We start from the raw sequence: 16918 nt of genomic DNA, 5'->3' as shown, positions 1-16918 counted from the left end.
AAAACATAATATTTCGACCGGTTTCGCTCTATTTGCATCTCATTAGCACAATTATATGCTTTTATAGTTTCAAATCTAAATAAAAGACATTTGTGCTTCTATCAGTTGATATAAAAAAACAAAGCTTCCCAAAGGTAGATTTTTATTTAAAAATGTACAAATTTTTCTTAAATAAATAAGTATAAATAGAAATCCATTCAATTTTCGATAAAAAGATGGGGATCAATTCAATAGTATAAATATTCGTACTTAAAAATAAAGAAGCTGACATAATATATGAAAAAAATTGAAGGTACAAAATATCCAGGCAACCATGAACAAGAAATAAACGAGTTTGTCAAGAAAATACAAATGTATTTGTGAAAATATCTCGTCCTACATTCGTATAATGTCCATCTAGTGTCAGAATTAAAGCCAGAAGACTATCATATAATAGGTTGTTTGATCATTGGGCCCCTAGATCAGTTGGAAAGCGACTCTACAGACTCAATTATATCCAAAAACATCCACAGTTCGGAACGGTTTACACGTCTGGTAACAAAACTGACCTTGATTGTTTCCAACCGTAATGGCAACCAAATTTCATTTGACCTTTAAACGCACTATCATAGACGATGAAAGTGCGTTAGATTCACGACCAGGTAACCGTTGGCAATAGTGAGTACGTCGTTTTGCATAGTCGTTGCGCACTATCTCTGCTTTAATATCACGAAAAACGACAACCATGTTGTCATGTAGTAGAAACTGTTTTTTTTTAGTCCATGGTCACGTATGTCGAGCGTGGGTTGTTTCACTAAACCTTATTCCTTCAAACACAAATCTAGAGATCGCCCCAAGTTCAACCTAGATCGTTACTCAACTTAATCAGTGATTTATTTGTGAAAAAAGAAGACCGTAACCAACCATGACATAAAAATTTTATTTCGATGTCATGCCACGTGACATCTTTCGATTATTTATGTTGAAATCACTAGTCACTATGACATCATAAAGATCACTACTGTTCGTGTTATTTATGACCTATGACAAGCTATGCTCGAGAAACTGACCAAAATATATTGATTTTTTCCATATTATATCAGCTCCACTTCTAATAATGTTTCTGATAAATTTCTGAACCAATTCAAGAACATATAGGAACATGATTTTATAATAATTCGAACCGCATCAGCACATTAAAAAATTTCAATAAAAATTCCAATTCATTCATAGAAATATCTAAAAAAAATCTTTTAGGCGTGAAAACGAATCATTCTAAATATATCTAACAACGTTTCGAGACTTCACTACATCCACACTCACAATTACATCGTGGTTTGTTTCTTTATCTGAAGAGGATAACTTGGTTCCGAAACGCTAGTTAGAAGGTGTAATTGTGAGTGTAGCGGTGTACATAACCTAACAAATCACGAATTCATTTATACATTTCTACAATTTGTTTGGACCTATTTTTAGTCGATTTTTATAAAATCTGGCTACATATTTAATTGCCTATAATAAATTAACGCATAATACTCCTAGAGGCGAAAATACTGCTCCCACAATACCGATTACTGTCTGCATTATTAGATAAGAGTTTTCCTCGCATTCAGGCGCCAACCTATAAACAATTCCCGGAATTAATTCCATCAAAATACTTATTAAAATAAAATATCGTGTCTATAATTGAACTATTACTAACAATGGGGAGAACTTTAAGGTCCCAGGATTGCTAACTTTATGATAAGGCTTTTCTTCTATGTTAAATTCATTGATTTTCTTCTTTGTGTTATTGAGAGCCAGATTAGTGATTCCTAAAGCTACATCTGATCTTTTGAAAAAACGGCACCATAGGAACCAATAATATTTTAAAAGAGAAAAACTTGGGAACCTCGGAGGTACCTGTGATTGGGCCTACCAGAGTTTTAGCAATATTTCCACCTCCTATTTTGAGGGTTTTGACTCATCCAACTTATCTGTTATCTATTTCTACCTTCCAATAGTCTAATACGATCAGAAATCTTGCAGGTTCAGTTCCAGTCAGTCGTTAAGTGACTCAAAGCTTAACCAGATCCTCAATGATTGCATCAACCAACTTCTGGGTCCTCTGTGATTGTCTTGGTTGCAGTATTATCACCTCCTAGTTTGAAAGGTTTGTCTCCTCTGACTCCTTTGCTTAATATTTTCTATTTCCAATAGTTTAAAATGATCTTCAATCTTGCAGGTTCAGATATTCTCATTGGTTGAGTGACCCCAAGCTTAAAAAGGTCGTCGATGATTTCATAAATCAACTTCTAGGTGCTCTGTGATTCTACCAACCAGAGTTTATGCATTAGTTGCAGTATTTCCATTCTCTAGTTTAAAGTTTTGTCTCCTCTGGCTTGTTTGCTTTATATTTTCTCTTTCAATAATTAAAGAAGATCCTGAATTCTGCAGGTTCCCATTCATTCAGCGATTGAGGGGCTTCAAAGCTTACCAGGTCTTCAATTATTTCATTAACCAACTTCTGGGTGCTCTGTAATTGTCTACCAGAGGCTTTGCCTTAGGTATAGTATTATCACCCATTAGTTTAAAGGGTTAGTAACATCTATGAAGGTTTTTGCATATCTGGTTTTCTTCCATGACTTGAGGTGATCCTAATTCCTGCAGGATCAAGGTATGGTGTACTAATCGCCTCTCATTAGGAAATATCTGTCCCTTATATAGCCATCGAGATTCCCAGAATTTAATCCTTTGGACTTTTTTTGTAGGGATACTCGAAAAGCAAAATTTCGATTGCAAATTTGAGATTTAACTACAAGTTTTTCACTTTTTTATCATCCTGTAATTAATGATAGATAAAAATTCGATATTTGACAAGTACGTGAATCTTTACATAAAATAAGAAAAGTTGCAGGTTTGTTATTTGAGAATATCAACGATTACGTCGTATCTCTAGATTGGGACCTCCTGTATATATTACTTGAAAAATTACACTATATTTTTATTTGATTTTTTTTACTAACCTGATAACATTTAAAAACGCTACGTTGAAAAAATACCCGCTCGATATCATAAAACTGGCCAGTATAATAATATATTGCCAGTCGTGCGGAAATAGTACAGGCAAATGTTTTCTGGGATAAGCGTTGCAAAATATGAACAGAGGCACGAAAACGATCATTCTGATTACTGAGAGGAGGGCAAGTACAGAAGGACGAGGCCTCTGAAAATAAAAATAAAAATTATTCCCATAGAAGTTCCTATCGATTTCATTCGTGCTAAAAGAGTTCAATGTTTTCAGTTTTTTTTTTGATAAACACTGAATTTTATCAAGAAAATTGTCAAGGCAAAAATTTAGGATCATAAACATATCCAAAAAAACTGTCATTATATTTATTTTACTAAGAATTACCGTTTCTGAGATAGAGTGATTCTAAAAAAATATTATGACTTTTCTTTCAGATAATTTTACGATCTACAATTTTTTCTTAATATTTTTTAAACTCATTATTTACCATGAAAATCTACCCTCTCTCCAAAAAAAAAATCAAAATTTTGACGTTGAAAAACAGTTTTATCAGTCTGCGCACTTCTGGTAGCAAATTCAATTCTACGGAAATTTTGTTATTTTAAATATCAATTTTGATTTAAAAGTCACCAAATCATCACCAAAACCGTTTTATTAATATTTAATTAACCTTTTTATCACACTTCGTTTGGTAAAATAATTGCAGTAATATTTAATTAACCTTTTGATCACACCTCGTATAGTAAAATAATTGCATATCCAAAAAAATTGACCCTCGTATTTATGGAAATAATTTAAAAAATATCGATTTTCAATTTTTTATTTAATAAATTTATTCTTCTAATGAATTTTCAATCATTCAAATCTAAATAAGTATCACTTCTTACGTATTTATTTTTTGCATACGTAACAAGTATTCAATAAGAAATAACAGTTTTACGTAAGCTGATTGTATAAAGAAAAGAAAATTGATAAGTTGTGTCGTCAACGTGACATTTTAAAACCACATGCGGCGACATTCACATTCGTTATCAAAATGTTTTTATAAATAACATCTAGTGAGCATATATCACGATCAGTGATATTTTCTTCGAATATTGTTTTAGTATACGAGGGGCAGGTGATAGTAATATAATACTAATCTCGATAGATATTGATTTAACTCAACTAATATCATGATAATAATACTACATGATATTAGAAAATATTATAATATTATGATGGAAGTTTAAATACCGGTTGGACTGATTAAAATAAAATTCGATTGATTTTGAAACGATAATTACCTTGTTTATAGACGCAGCTAATACTCTTCCAATAATACAGCAAATGTCACTGAATAAAAACGTCACTACAGCTACATAGTACCTTTCTGTAACAAAAGTAATGCAAACTTAACAAAATTATACCAAAAAAAGTTCCGGCCGTCACATGATCCTTCATGAAATGACATTTACCAGAAATGATCATCTGACAATGAAGAAGATTCAAATAGTGTTCTTCGAAAGAAAAAACAACGTGAACATCATGGTAAAAATAATCTCCTGGACGGCCAAGAGAAGGTAAATGGCTGTATCAAGTTAAGTGCTATTATTAACAACTATCATCAACAGAATGGTGTACTACATTCGGAAATCCAAAATTAATGGTGATGAGACCCTAATAGAATTCTTGAAAGAAAAAACAACATATACATCATGGTACAAGTAATCTTCTAGACCACTAAGATAAGGTAAATGTCTGTATCACCAAGAAGAGTGCTATTCTTAACAACTATCATCAACAGAGTGGTGTACTACAGTGAAAGACCAGAATTAAAGTCAATGAGAACCAAGGAGAATTATTTAAAGAAAAAACAACGTGGACATCATGAGAAAAGTAATCTTTTAGACCACTAAGATAAGGTAAATGGCTGTATCAAGATGAATGCTATTAACAACTATCATCAACAGAATGGTGTAATACTGTTGGAAAACCAGAATTAATGTCGATGAGACCCAATAAGAATTCTTCAAAGTAAAAACAACGCGGGCACCATGGGAAAAGTAATCTCTTGGACCACCAAAGGAATGACTGGATCATCAAGAAAAGTTGCATTCCTGACATCCATTTTCAACGAAAATGTATACAACACTAGAAAATCTTTAAAAAGAACCATATTATCAGGAGCTACAGCATCCAGGTACAATATGAAGTTATTGTCAAAAGGTTCGTGGCTACAAAAATATTAACCTGACGCTAGAAATAAACGCCTTTTGGTATATCAGGACCCCAGAGTTGAATTATAAAGAAACGTCGCCTGGAAAAGATTCCGAAACTGAATTTCCAGCAAATACTGACCTACACCAACTGTCTACTTCACACTATTGCCTGAAATTATTTTAGGGATTGAAATTGTTGTCAAAAATATTTACCTGTAAAATTCGTCTTAAATTCCGATACAACCAACGCGGCTATAGATGGATGGGTTGGGACGTAAGCGAGAGCCCCAGCGATAACAATCACCAAACTGGACCAAATTTTTTGGGACGTAAACACGACTTCTTTGAACGTGATCAAATCTTTTTTGGTGTCTTCTAAAGCGTTATCGATTATGGATCTATAATAGGTTTGTTGATGGATGATGTGGTAGAGCATTAAGGTTAAAGTGGTTAGAAGCGTTCCGGAGACGAAGTAGACTAACGCTGACGATTCAGATGAAGTACCTGTAGTTAAAATAAATTTCAATATTCATAAAACTGATTTTTTTTTGTTTTATTCACCTATGAAAAGTGCAAGAACTTGGAGAGCCGAACAAAAAATGCCGCCGATTCCTTGTCCTATGAGAAAAGTCTTCATGTAAATTGGAGGAAACTTCGCCAAAAGCGCTAAGGAGCTTACTTGGAATAACGCAAGGACTCCTATAACATTAGAAAATATATAAATAATACATACGACACCCTGTATAATATATATCGTTCAATATCTACCAAATGAATGCCATAATAAAATATTTTAAGCATTACAAACGTTGTTTATCATTAAAAAAAGAAGAAACCTAATAATTCACGTGATATTGAAATTAATGAAATAGAATTTATAAATCGTGTCGGGTATGTAGCCGCGCGCCATAAACTATAAAAGATGGTGGATGGCTCCATCTATCGGAAAATTATCGTTTCAAATATTTCCAAAAGAAGTTATCTGTTACTAGACATGGAAGGTACTACCAAAATCACAATTGATAATTTTATCGTTTTTTTTTGTATGTGAATCGTTTCTAAAAATTCCTCATTTTATTATATTCAAATTTGTTTGAATGATTTTTGAATTTTTATATTAAAATATGTTTTTGTTTATATTCTGATTTTTCAATCCTTTTTTGAAGTATTAATGAGTATTCAATCTAATTTTTAAGCATTGTGATATTTGTCCTCCTATATAAAAAGTGCGCAATTATTACAATAAGTAATAAATAATGATAAAATTATCAACTCCTTACCATTCATTACCGCTAAAATTGCCATGGTAAGTGCAAAAAATCCGGTTTGCCCTGTGAACATAAATTCAAAATAAAATATTTTTTCATCAATATTTTAGTATGCAAATATTAAAGTGATTAGAATAAAGTCTAATAAAATGGTGGCGATAATATTCCTTGACAATTTCCTGTAAAGTAAACCACACACGCTACGGTTTGCCGGGTACGTTATCTGTACAGATTTTACCGCGCCAACATACACCTCTCAGGCGAACCGTAACGTGTATAACACCTATAAACACAATCAATTTGGTATAAAAGACAGAGAAACCCGTTGTGATTCGTTTGTGGGGGAGATAAGTGAATTTTTATAAGGAATATGATACATTTCAGTCATGGCTCCGATATAGGTGACATTTTTTTTCTCTGCAGGGTTGATTTTTGGCGCAGAGTCATAACCAGAAGGAATTTGGTATAAAAGACAGATAAATTCGCTTATCGGGGAGATTGGGGAATTTTCATATGGAATATGATGCATTTTAGGCATAGCTCCAGTATAGGAAAAATTTTTCTCTGCAGGGGGGATGTTTTGGTGCAGAGTTAAGATCAACCCAACCTACACCTCTCAGGCGAACCGTAACGTGTATAACAACCATAACCAGAAGGAATAAATGACAGAGAAATTCGTTTGATTTGTGTGTGGGGGAGATGGGGGAATTTTTATATGGAATATAATAAATTTTAGGTATGGCCCCGATATAGGGAACATTCTTCTCTGCAGTGGTAATTTTTTGGCGGAGGGCTGGAGTTGAAGTGCTTTTTTTGGTTTGGCGTTTAATACTTTAATGACGTATAATAAAATAAAATGGCTCGACGAACCTGAGATCTTTCGGGGTCTATTGACTATGCGTAAGGGTTCAACTATCGTTACAGGAAGGTTTCCTTGAAATACCCATCTATCAGTTTTCCAAATGGCATTTTTATACATAATAATATATACAGGGTGTGACAATTATTACAATACATTATCTAAATCAGAATATATACTCACAATGATCCGTATCCATTTTGATAAAAGCCGTTGATACAACGAAACAAATTGCTAGGATATACAGGGAAACCAAAATTCTGATCTTCACCCTGATTTTATAGGCAAATATCACTGCTAGCGTCATGCATATCACTGTCGGTATTGATATAGCTACATTTGTCCCCGAAGCGAAATTCGATTGTAGAACTGACCTGTGATTTGGATCGTTTGTTTCAACAGTAATATTCCGAAATTTATACATCCAGTACTAGAAATAAATACAACATACTAAGCTAGTTCGAAGTTATAAATTCAATGGAAAAATAATTCGTTTTTAAACTATGGACAACAAATATCGTCCATTACGATGTAGTAGATCTTGAAAATCAACTGACACATCTGGACATAAGTCACACTAAAGCAATAGAACAAAGTACGAATATAAAAAGAGTGAACAACTAAGAGAAGTCATCAAAGTTAAAATAGAAATAAAAAAAGAGCCAAAAGGACTGGATGGAGATGTTAAGAAGCAACTAAGACAAATATTGAAAATAGGCTAGACGAATTAGACCAGAAGACACCAGGATATGGAAGATCCTTAAGCAGCTACGAATCATCAAAGAAAAAGGATCCCAAACTACGGCATGTATCATGTAGTAGGAGAAGTCCACAACAAAGATGATATAATGACAACGACCAAGATGGAAATTTACGTCTAATTTGCATCATCCGAACCGAAAACTCGGGAGGTACCAAGCAAACTTAGTAACACCTACGACCCCTTTAAATACCTACTGAAATAATATCCACATCCCCAAGATAAACTAAATACTTTAGGACTTTAGGAAACTTTAGGAAACTGTAGACCCACTTGACGACAAGAAGCATCATTAAATGGAGAAGACCCACGAAAAGAACGTGAAAATAACAAGAAACAAAATCAACTGGAGCAACAACAGAAAAAGAGTGGCTGGATCACCAAAAGGAGTGGTATTCGTGGTAGCTATCATCAACAAAATGGTGTACTAGAGTTGGCTACATTTGCAAAAGAATGAATTACCAGGTCATACACCTGAGAGTCATTCTGGGCCAAAGATTGATGTTTAAGGACGACGTTGAGTACTTGTAGACAAGAAGATGAGTGGGAAAACGGTCCTTATCCCTAGATAGGAATAAACTACCAAGAGCTTTAGCAAGAAATTCCAAGCCCAGTAGAACATTATCTTGAAGCAAGTTCTTGGTACATCTGGACATAGAATATCTACCAAAAGTTGAAAGGGAATATACAATAAATCATGGATAATATCGCTAGATGATTCGAAAAACCGATAACATAATTTCTATTGTCATTTCTTGATACAGGGCGGACTTTCGTAACTGTTAGTTTAGAAAGTTTCAAAACTTTTGAAATAAAACTAAAAACGAAATCTTCCATATATCTTAATTATCAAAGAAGTTTTTGTCCGAGGGCATTCACTCCTCACGTGAAATATAACCAAGAAAAACGCGACTCCGCATTATTTTAACAACAAAATTTTATTAGACACGAGTCAAAACACTGGTTCATGTATCACCATACCGCCTTTATGAATATTTAAATGCCGGAACGTGCTTAGATCAAAATACACTCGACTTTTCGTTCGGTTCTGTCAAAACAACCTTTTATACCGTCGATAAATATACAGGGTTAGTTAAAAAGTGTATTTAGGTTATGAGGTTTTCGCTTCAAATTATAATACTTATATTCTTATTTTGATTAGAATTTGGAATTTTTAAAATTAATTTGAAAGCTCAGTGTGTATGTAATAAGTAAATAAATTTGATATACTTACATCGGTGGCAGTCACGAAGAAAGAAACTGGTAACAAATGCATAATTCCAAATACCATAAAAACTGTATGTGAAAGGTAAAATTTATCGGTTTCCATGGCATTTTTTTTGAAAACTATGTTCAATTCGGCGTGTCCTGAAAATAATTCAACTCGTTAATGTAAAATATTTGTTCATATAAATTTTATAATGTTGTTATTAGCATCTCAACAAGAACTAAATTGACATTTATCATAAACATTTTTATTGCCCGGGATATTTATGAACAATCTCTTTGACATTTCAACCTGGTTGTTCACAACTAAGATAACAAAGAAAATATATATAAATATACAGGGTGTTCCGAGACTACATGCAAGAAATTCGGGATTGAGTAGACGACCTGAAAATAATGCTGTGACATAAAAAAAATTTTTCTCATACAGTTATAGGCCTTCAAAGTTGCTAAATCAGAGCTTATATTAAAGTATATTTTCTAAATTATACATTCGAACAGGCAGAGGCGGCTCATGTCCAATGGTTAACAATCCTTTTACAGGGACAACCTGTACAATCATAAGACAGCAAAAATTAATTTTTCAATCGATTTTTTAACAAAAAGGTTCTCTTTGTTTAACTCGTAAAATTTATGGTTTGGGAGAAATGTAGATTTTTATATTTCGCCATAAAGAGACATTCTGAAGAAAATTATCATAAATTGTAATTATTTATTGAAAATACAGGTTGATCGTAGCTTACGGGAAACAGATTTGTCTACATAAATAAAGTACCTAAACTAGTTTCCATTATTTTTTATAAAATGATTTTTTAAAAAGTGTCCTATCAAAAAAGGTGGCAAATGTCAAAAACGGACTATACGAACATCATCTTTAGAGCAAAATGTCACTACAATTAAACGCATTAACGATAACTATTCATAGAATTCCCCAGGAGCAATTTCTTTACCCCTTTCACGTCTCTTTTTATTTGATAAGCTGTAGGCTAACCAACTAATTTTTTGATTTTCAATAAATAATTACAATTTGTGATAATTTTCTTCAGAATGTTTCTTTATGGCGAACGGTTTCCTTAGCATGTACAACGATTTAAAAATCTACGTATCTCCTTAACCATAAATTTTATCAAGTTAGACAAAGAGTAACTTTTTGTTAAAAACTCGATTAGAAAATTCATTTTTGCTATCTTTAGATTGTACAGGTTGTCCCTGTAAAAGTACTCACTCCCGAATTTCTTTCATCAAATCACGGAACAGTCTGTATATTTAAAACAAATTATTAACCAATTTCTATCGTTATAACTGATGTGTAAACTTTCAAATTTGATAGAAATATGGCAACGAAACCAACGAATATTTTAAATGTAGTCTTTGAGGAAAATAATTGGGAATCTTGACTTTAAGATGACGGTTTATTAGAAACTTAGTCTCTAGTTCACCCCTGTAACTTTTAAATAGGTCGATATTTGGGGATACGAGGGGATAAAGAAAGTAGATAAGAAGCGAATCTCTCTTTTTCAATAGAGAGAGAGACAGATATTCGTTGGATAATTTTAAGGTGGGATAAGGGATATTTTTATATAGAAGGAAGGTTTGATGGAGTTGGCCCTGATATAGGAGTTGCTCCTCTGCAGAGCTCTCTTTTTCAATAGTAGAATTCCACTTTTATACCGCTCTCTCTATTTTTAATATCAACTCTAGGATACCGACTGATTCGAGAATTAACAGTGTGTTAATACAGACGTTATTAATCAACATAATAATACATTATTTTGAGTATATAAGAAAATAAACAAAAATATGTTTATAAATTATTCATACCAAATTACAAAGGACTTACCCATATTTATACAACTCAATTCAATGACACATGACTATCCATTGACAACTATAAACAATTTAGTCATTTCTTATTGACATAATTAGTATTTAATTGCACATATTTCATTCGAGTCCAACACGATGAGTTTCTCGAATAAAATTTCATTGAAGCATTTACGTATTCAGATTTCATTTATTTAAATAATATATTGTATTATGAGATAATTATTTTATTTTAATTTTTATGATGTTAAATCCACACATCATGTTATCATAATGATTTGAAAAAAGAAAAGTTGTATATTCAGGTTTATCTATATACTTGTTCTAAGCCTCGGCTTTCAGTGCCTTGAGCGAATTAACTTTTATGTTTTCAATTGGCTCTTGTGCGTTCTAAGAAGCGGATTTTTGAGTTTCGAGAAGAAGGAAAAGTTACAGGCAACCAAATCCAGCGAATACGGTGGCTTTTGTTTCGTGTTTGGCTACAAATCTGGTCAAAATGATACTGGAATGTGGTTAAAAATACACGAAAACAAAAAACGGTTCGTTTAATCAAAAAGACCGTTTCTGAAAACAAAAAACGGTTTATTTCTTCAAAAAGACCGTTTATAAAGACAAAAAATGTTTTGTTTCCTCAAAAAGACCGTTTCTAAAGACAAAAAACGGTTTGTTTCTTCAAAAAGACCGTTTATAAGGACAAAAAATGTTTTGTTTCCTCAAAAAGGCCATTTCTAAAGATAAAAAACGGTTTGTTTCTTCAAAAAGACCGTTTCTAAAGACAAAAAACGGTTTATTTCTTCAAAAAGACCGTTTATAAGGACAAAAAATATTTTGTTTCCTCAAAAAGACCGTTTCTAAAGACAAAAAACGGTTTGTTTCTTCAAAAAGACCGTTTATAAGGACATAAAATATTTTGTTTCCTCAAAAAGACCGTTTCTAAAGACAAAAAACGGTTTGTTTCTTCAAAAAGACCGTTTATAAGGACAAAAAATGTTTTGTTTCCTCAAAAAGGCCATTTCTAAAGATAAAAAACGGTTTGATTCTTCAAAAAGACCGTTTCTAAAGATAACAAACGGTTTATTTCTTCAAAAAGACCGTTTATAAGGACAAAAAATATTTTGTTTCCTCAAAAAGACCGTTTCTAAAGACAAAAAACGGTTTGTTTCTTCAAAAAGACCGTTTATAAGGACAAAAAATGTTTTGTTTCCTTAAAAAGGCCATTTCTAAAGATAAAAAACGGTTTGATTCTTCAAAAAAACCGTTTATAAGGATAAAAAAAGTTTTGATTCTTCAAAAAGACCGTTTATAAGGACAAAAAATATTTTGTTTCCTCAAAAAGACCGTTTCTAAAGATAAAAAACGGTTTGTTTCATCAAAAAGACCGTTTCTAAAGACAAACAACCGTTTGTTTTATCAAAACAATCATTTCTAAAGGCACGAAACCATTTGTCTTTTCAAAGAGATCATTTCTTAATACAAAAAACGGTTTGTTATCTCAAAAACGTCGTTTTCAAAGACATAAAACGATTTTTTTTTCTCAAAGAAATCATTTCGAAAGACATAAAACTTTTTATTATCCGTTTTAAAGACAATAAACGGTTTGTTTTTTCAGAAAAACCAGTAACGGTTCGATTTCTCAAAAAGATTATTTCCAAAGACAAAAAAAGGTTAGTTTTTTTTTAAAAGAACGTTTTTTAAAACATATGACATTAAACGTCTCTACATTTGCATAAAAATTGAAATACACTCTCTCTTTAACGTCAAAAATTGATTCCAACTATTTTAAAAACAATTAAACTCAAATTTCAATTAAAATTGTTTATTCAAAATGATAAGTTTTTCATTATTTTTATGTTATTACCTATTGTATCTTTCAAAGTAGGACGTGATGATAACTTTCTATAGATACTGACCCAACAGACGCAAATAATTTTATTTTGAACGACCTACACTACTGGTGAAATTCATTTATACCAGTCCACTCGATAAATTAACAAAAACATTCAAAATTAGCTACTTTTGCCATTGCTGTTGCTTCCAATAAGTCTTAATTATAATATAAGAAAAGAAAAAATATTTTATTGAATTCTTTACGCAGTTATGACTATCACACAAACACACGTATTGTTTACACAGAAATACTATTCATCTACAATCTACCAAAAAAGAAATCAGAGCCATTTGGCTTTAAGAAATAGTTAAATATAAGAAAAAACAAAAATATTATTTTTATTATTAAAAAGTGGATGGAATATTTTAAATAAACTCTCCTCGTACATAAAGCATTATTTGAATAACGTATACTTATTTTATTTAATCTAGACAAGGTGTAATTTAATGTATGCTAATTTTTACACCTTCAGTTCATGTTTTAGCATTAATTTATTTTTTTTATAATATTGCGAAAATAAACAATTATTAAAATCAACTAGCAATCAATAATTCGTTTAAGAACTTTGACCTTTTTGTAATACTAATTCGTGATAGTTTTTATAGTGAATATTCATTTAAAAAAAAACGTGCTACATCATTGTTTACCAAATTATAAATTTTACATAGTATACATTCCAATAATGACGAAATATCTGAGTAAACATAAAAATAAGTAAATGCAAAATATTATAAAATGAAAAAAAATTATAAAAAAACTCACCATTCAGTTTTACTTTTTCTTCTGCGGTACCCATACCTTCTATTATACCAGTTTTTGTCATTCTCGAATACTATTTTCAATTACTATATATATTTATCTTGATGTTTATTAATTTCGATTGCTACTTCTTTTATTCACTGTCTGCTAACACAATTCCTACACGATATTAATAATTCCATTTGATTAAAACTTATTGAAATTGACGAACTTCAATTTGTTTGATCAACTAAAACGTTAACCACTGTATTGTTTATTCTTACGTTTGCAATTCAATAAATAATACTACCAACGTAATAGCAATAATAACAGTGTTTTTACACATTCAGGAGAATCTCAAAAACGCAAGCATATCAATAAATTTATATACCTACATACACTGTGTCTCCAATAAAATCTCCCTCAACATTTTGAGAATATTTCCAGCATAAATTTAGAAGCACCCCGTATACTAAATTTATGTGAAAGTAGAAAAATATGAAAAAGAAGTAGAAGAGTAGAAAACCTGACGATTCAGAATAACTATAACCAACAAAATCCGAGGATGATGAAATTATTTTAAAACTGCAGTAAGACGTAAACTTTTTTAGAATCACTCGTAAAATGAGTTATATTAAATAGAAATATAACATTAAATTGCGTAATATCAATAACCTTGGTATTTTAATTAATCAAATGTGAAAAATATAAGCTAAACTTACTATCGGAAAACTTAACCACACGCCGGTTTCGAATATCGAATTTCTTGACACTGGTTACGATTCACGCTATTTTTGGCGTTACAAACCACAAAACGTAATAATGAATATCTATTATAGAAAAAACCCATCAATAAACACATTTATAACTAGTTACACATCAAAAAAATCGATTAAATAATACAACTTCTAGTATTTCACGTGCCATGTGATACAGAACACGTGGTAAGATATATAACCTATTTTAACACTTTCGCTAGCCACTGGATTTTAAATAGAGTGTCACTGACATAGAATCCTTGGTTGGCAAAGATACAAAAATCACCTACTGATTTCAATACTCCACATTTACGTTGTTTTTTTTTCGTGGAATACGCAGTATACAGTGAAACAAAATTGGTCTAATTTTATCTTATTATACAGGGATAGCTAAGTCACATTTCAATTCAATGCGTTAGGTTATGGAATGAAAAATAATATGTTGGCAACTAATATTTTTAAATCTACTTTTTTTATGAATTTAACGTTATTTTGCATTCAAAACATTGACAAAATACAGCGAATTTTGTCAATATTTTATTGGGTATTTTATTTGTTTAATTTTTTATCGCTTTTTTACGAAAACGAATATTCAATTCTCCCTTGTAGATATTATAATGAGTGTTTTATAATACCTCATTTGAAAGCTCTGTTAATGCAGTATTTAGTGTCATTGATCAAGTTTTATTTCTACAGGGTGAACAAAAATATTGTCAGTTCAAAAATTATTCAATATTTTAGGTTAAAGACAAATATATACACATAAAAACAACAGAAATTTAATCAAATATTTTGTTTATACTAAATTATGGGGAACTTTTACTATGAAAAAAATTTAAAATTTGATTAAACAAAACATAAATGTGAATTACACGTCTTGAAATTAATCGATTATGAAGCACGTTTTTTAATGATTGCATCATAAAAATTGTACTAACCCTTAAATAAATCCATGTTTGCAAATTCCAACGAACTATTAATATAAATCCCACCAATTTTTAATCACTTTAAATCTTCATTGTTTGCACAATATCACACAAATTACTTCGAAACGAAGCGACGAAAAAGAACAAGCATTATGCTGACAATAATTATTTGATTCGACCAACACGGTAATTTGACCGAACTTAAGTCGACACCGTATGTTGTATCATGAAAGAAATTCAATCTTTAAAGGATAACAGACACGAGGTAAAACAAGTTTCTATATATATGAAGTGGGAGGTGCAGAAGTTATTCATAATATCTTTAAAGGATGTAACAAGATCAATCAGGCGGATAGTTCCTGGAAATACAGGTAAACGATCTAGCTAATGACGAGACAGCTGAATATTTTATAGATCAGTTTGTAGTGGTACTTTTGCAATGGTGAAAATCAAAACCAGGTTTAGGGAGGATGAAAGAAAGAGGCGCTAGTAAACTTTAAGGTCTCTATGTACCAAAATACTATAAATTGTATGCAATAATTCTAATAATCATATTTATACATATTTTTGAGATGAAAAACTTGGGAAAAAACAAATTTTTATTTTGATATTCACGTTGAAGGTGATCTATCGGTCAATATAAATACGCAAATTGTCAGTGTCAAATAATATTTTGATAAAGACTTGAAGAAAAGTCGAAACGTCAAAATTTTTGATCCATCTTTCAAAAATTAATTCAAAAAAAACTAATTTTATAACAGACAAGACCTAAAATCAAGTCGATTGAAAAACCCGCGTTGGAATTTTGAAAATTCTAGACGTTACGGCTCCCACTTTGGAGCCATTATCAAGAGAAGTGATCCGATTCCGTGGTCTCAATCTGCCTACTCCAAGGAACTTCACCGAGGAAATCGAAAGCTGAACTATCGAGAACACTGTTGACACTAACACAATTACTGCTGGTCTTCAGCTAACTGGTTAGCTAGACGCCTGGACGTTGCAATTATAGGGGACCTATTGGCTTTGGGTTTTTGGCCAGCGTGAGAAATATATTATTGGCGGGAATTTTTAAAGGAAATGAGAAAACTCTGGCTATCGTTTTTTGTGTTCAAATAGTTTGGACGTTTCTCTATTTCGATAGCTTCTCGAATAATCCTAGACTTAAAGGAGCGGAGTGGGGCGATGGTTTTGGTTCTATTGAAATCGATTGTGTGTCCGGTACGGATACGATGTTGGGTTGGAGGAAAGATCGACGGAAATACGTCGATTTGTGTGGTCAATATAAGATCTGGGGCAATCTGAGCAGGGAATTTCATTCACTTCATGGTGTCCATTGGATATTTTATCTTTGACGGATCTGATTGGGTTTGAAGATTGTGCGATTGCTATGAGTTTTGAAGATTCTGCAAATTTTGTCAGTTACACCTCTGATGTAAGGAAGGGACAGCCTCAGTTGATCCTCGAAACCAATGGAGGAGAA

General features: G+C 31.6%; 1 protein-coding gene across 6 annotated transcripts; it reads right to left on the bottom strand.

The window, feature by feature from the left end:
- Positions 1-125: 125 nt before the first annotated feature.
- Positions 126-15746, bottom strand: LOC130893086 (equilibrative nucleoside transporter 3-like). Of its 6 annotated transcripts, none has more exons than XM_057798880.1 (10): positions 15451-15663; positions 13779-14004; positions 9312-9445; positions 7501-7747; positions 6471-6521; positions 5752-5889; positions 5404-5694; positions 4276-4361; positions 2985-3184; positions 126-1600 (listed from the first exon to the last, which is right to left on the bottom strand). In XM_057798880.1, the coding sequence occupies exons 2-10, from the start codon at positions 13837-13839 to the stop codon at positions 1492-1494; spliced, it is 1317 nt and encodes a 438-aa protein (XP_057654863.1). In that variant the 5' UTR covers positions 13840-14004; positions 15451-15663; the 3' UTR covers positions 126-1491. The 6 variants fall into 6 exon arrangements, with proteins under 6 accessions (XP_057654863.1, XP_057654861.1, XP_057654862.1 ...); XM_057798878.1 differs by lacking the exon at positions 15451-15663 and adding an exon at positions 14477-14953; XM_057798879.1 differs by lacking the exon at positions 15451-15663 and adding an exon at positions 14477-14953 and having other exon boundaries at positions 13779-13934.
- Positions 15747-16918: the final 1172 nt, after the last annotated feature.

Source organism: Diorhabda carinulata, chromosome 4, assembly GCF_026250575.1.
Source record: "Diorhabda carinulata isolate Delta chromosome 4, icDioCari1.1, whole genome shotgun sequence".
Lineage (NCBI taxonomy): Eukaryota > Metazoa > Arthropoda > Insecta > Coleoptera > Chrysomelidae > Diorhabda > Diorhabda carinulata.
The sequence above is the reverse complement of the archived record's forward strand: the minus strand, read 5'-3'. Positions and strand labels throughout refer to the sequence as shown.

What these genes read in the sequence shown, in the direction of transcription:
- LOC130893086 (XM_057798880.1), bottom strand. Translation starts at nt 13,839, where the DNA reads ATGACAAAAACTGGTATAATAGAAGGTATGGGTACCGCAGAAGAAAAA. An exon ending in AGTTCTTGCACTTTTCATAG is followed by an intron (nt 5,695 to 5,751) that starts GTGAATAAAACA and finishes TTTTAACTACAG; the next exon opens with GTACTTCATCTGAATCGTCA. An exon ending in GCGTTTTTAAATGTTATCAG is followed by an intron (nt 1,601 to 2,984) that starts GTTAGTAAAAAA and finishes AATTGTTTATAG; the next exon opens with GTTGGCGCCTGAATGCGAGG.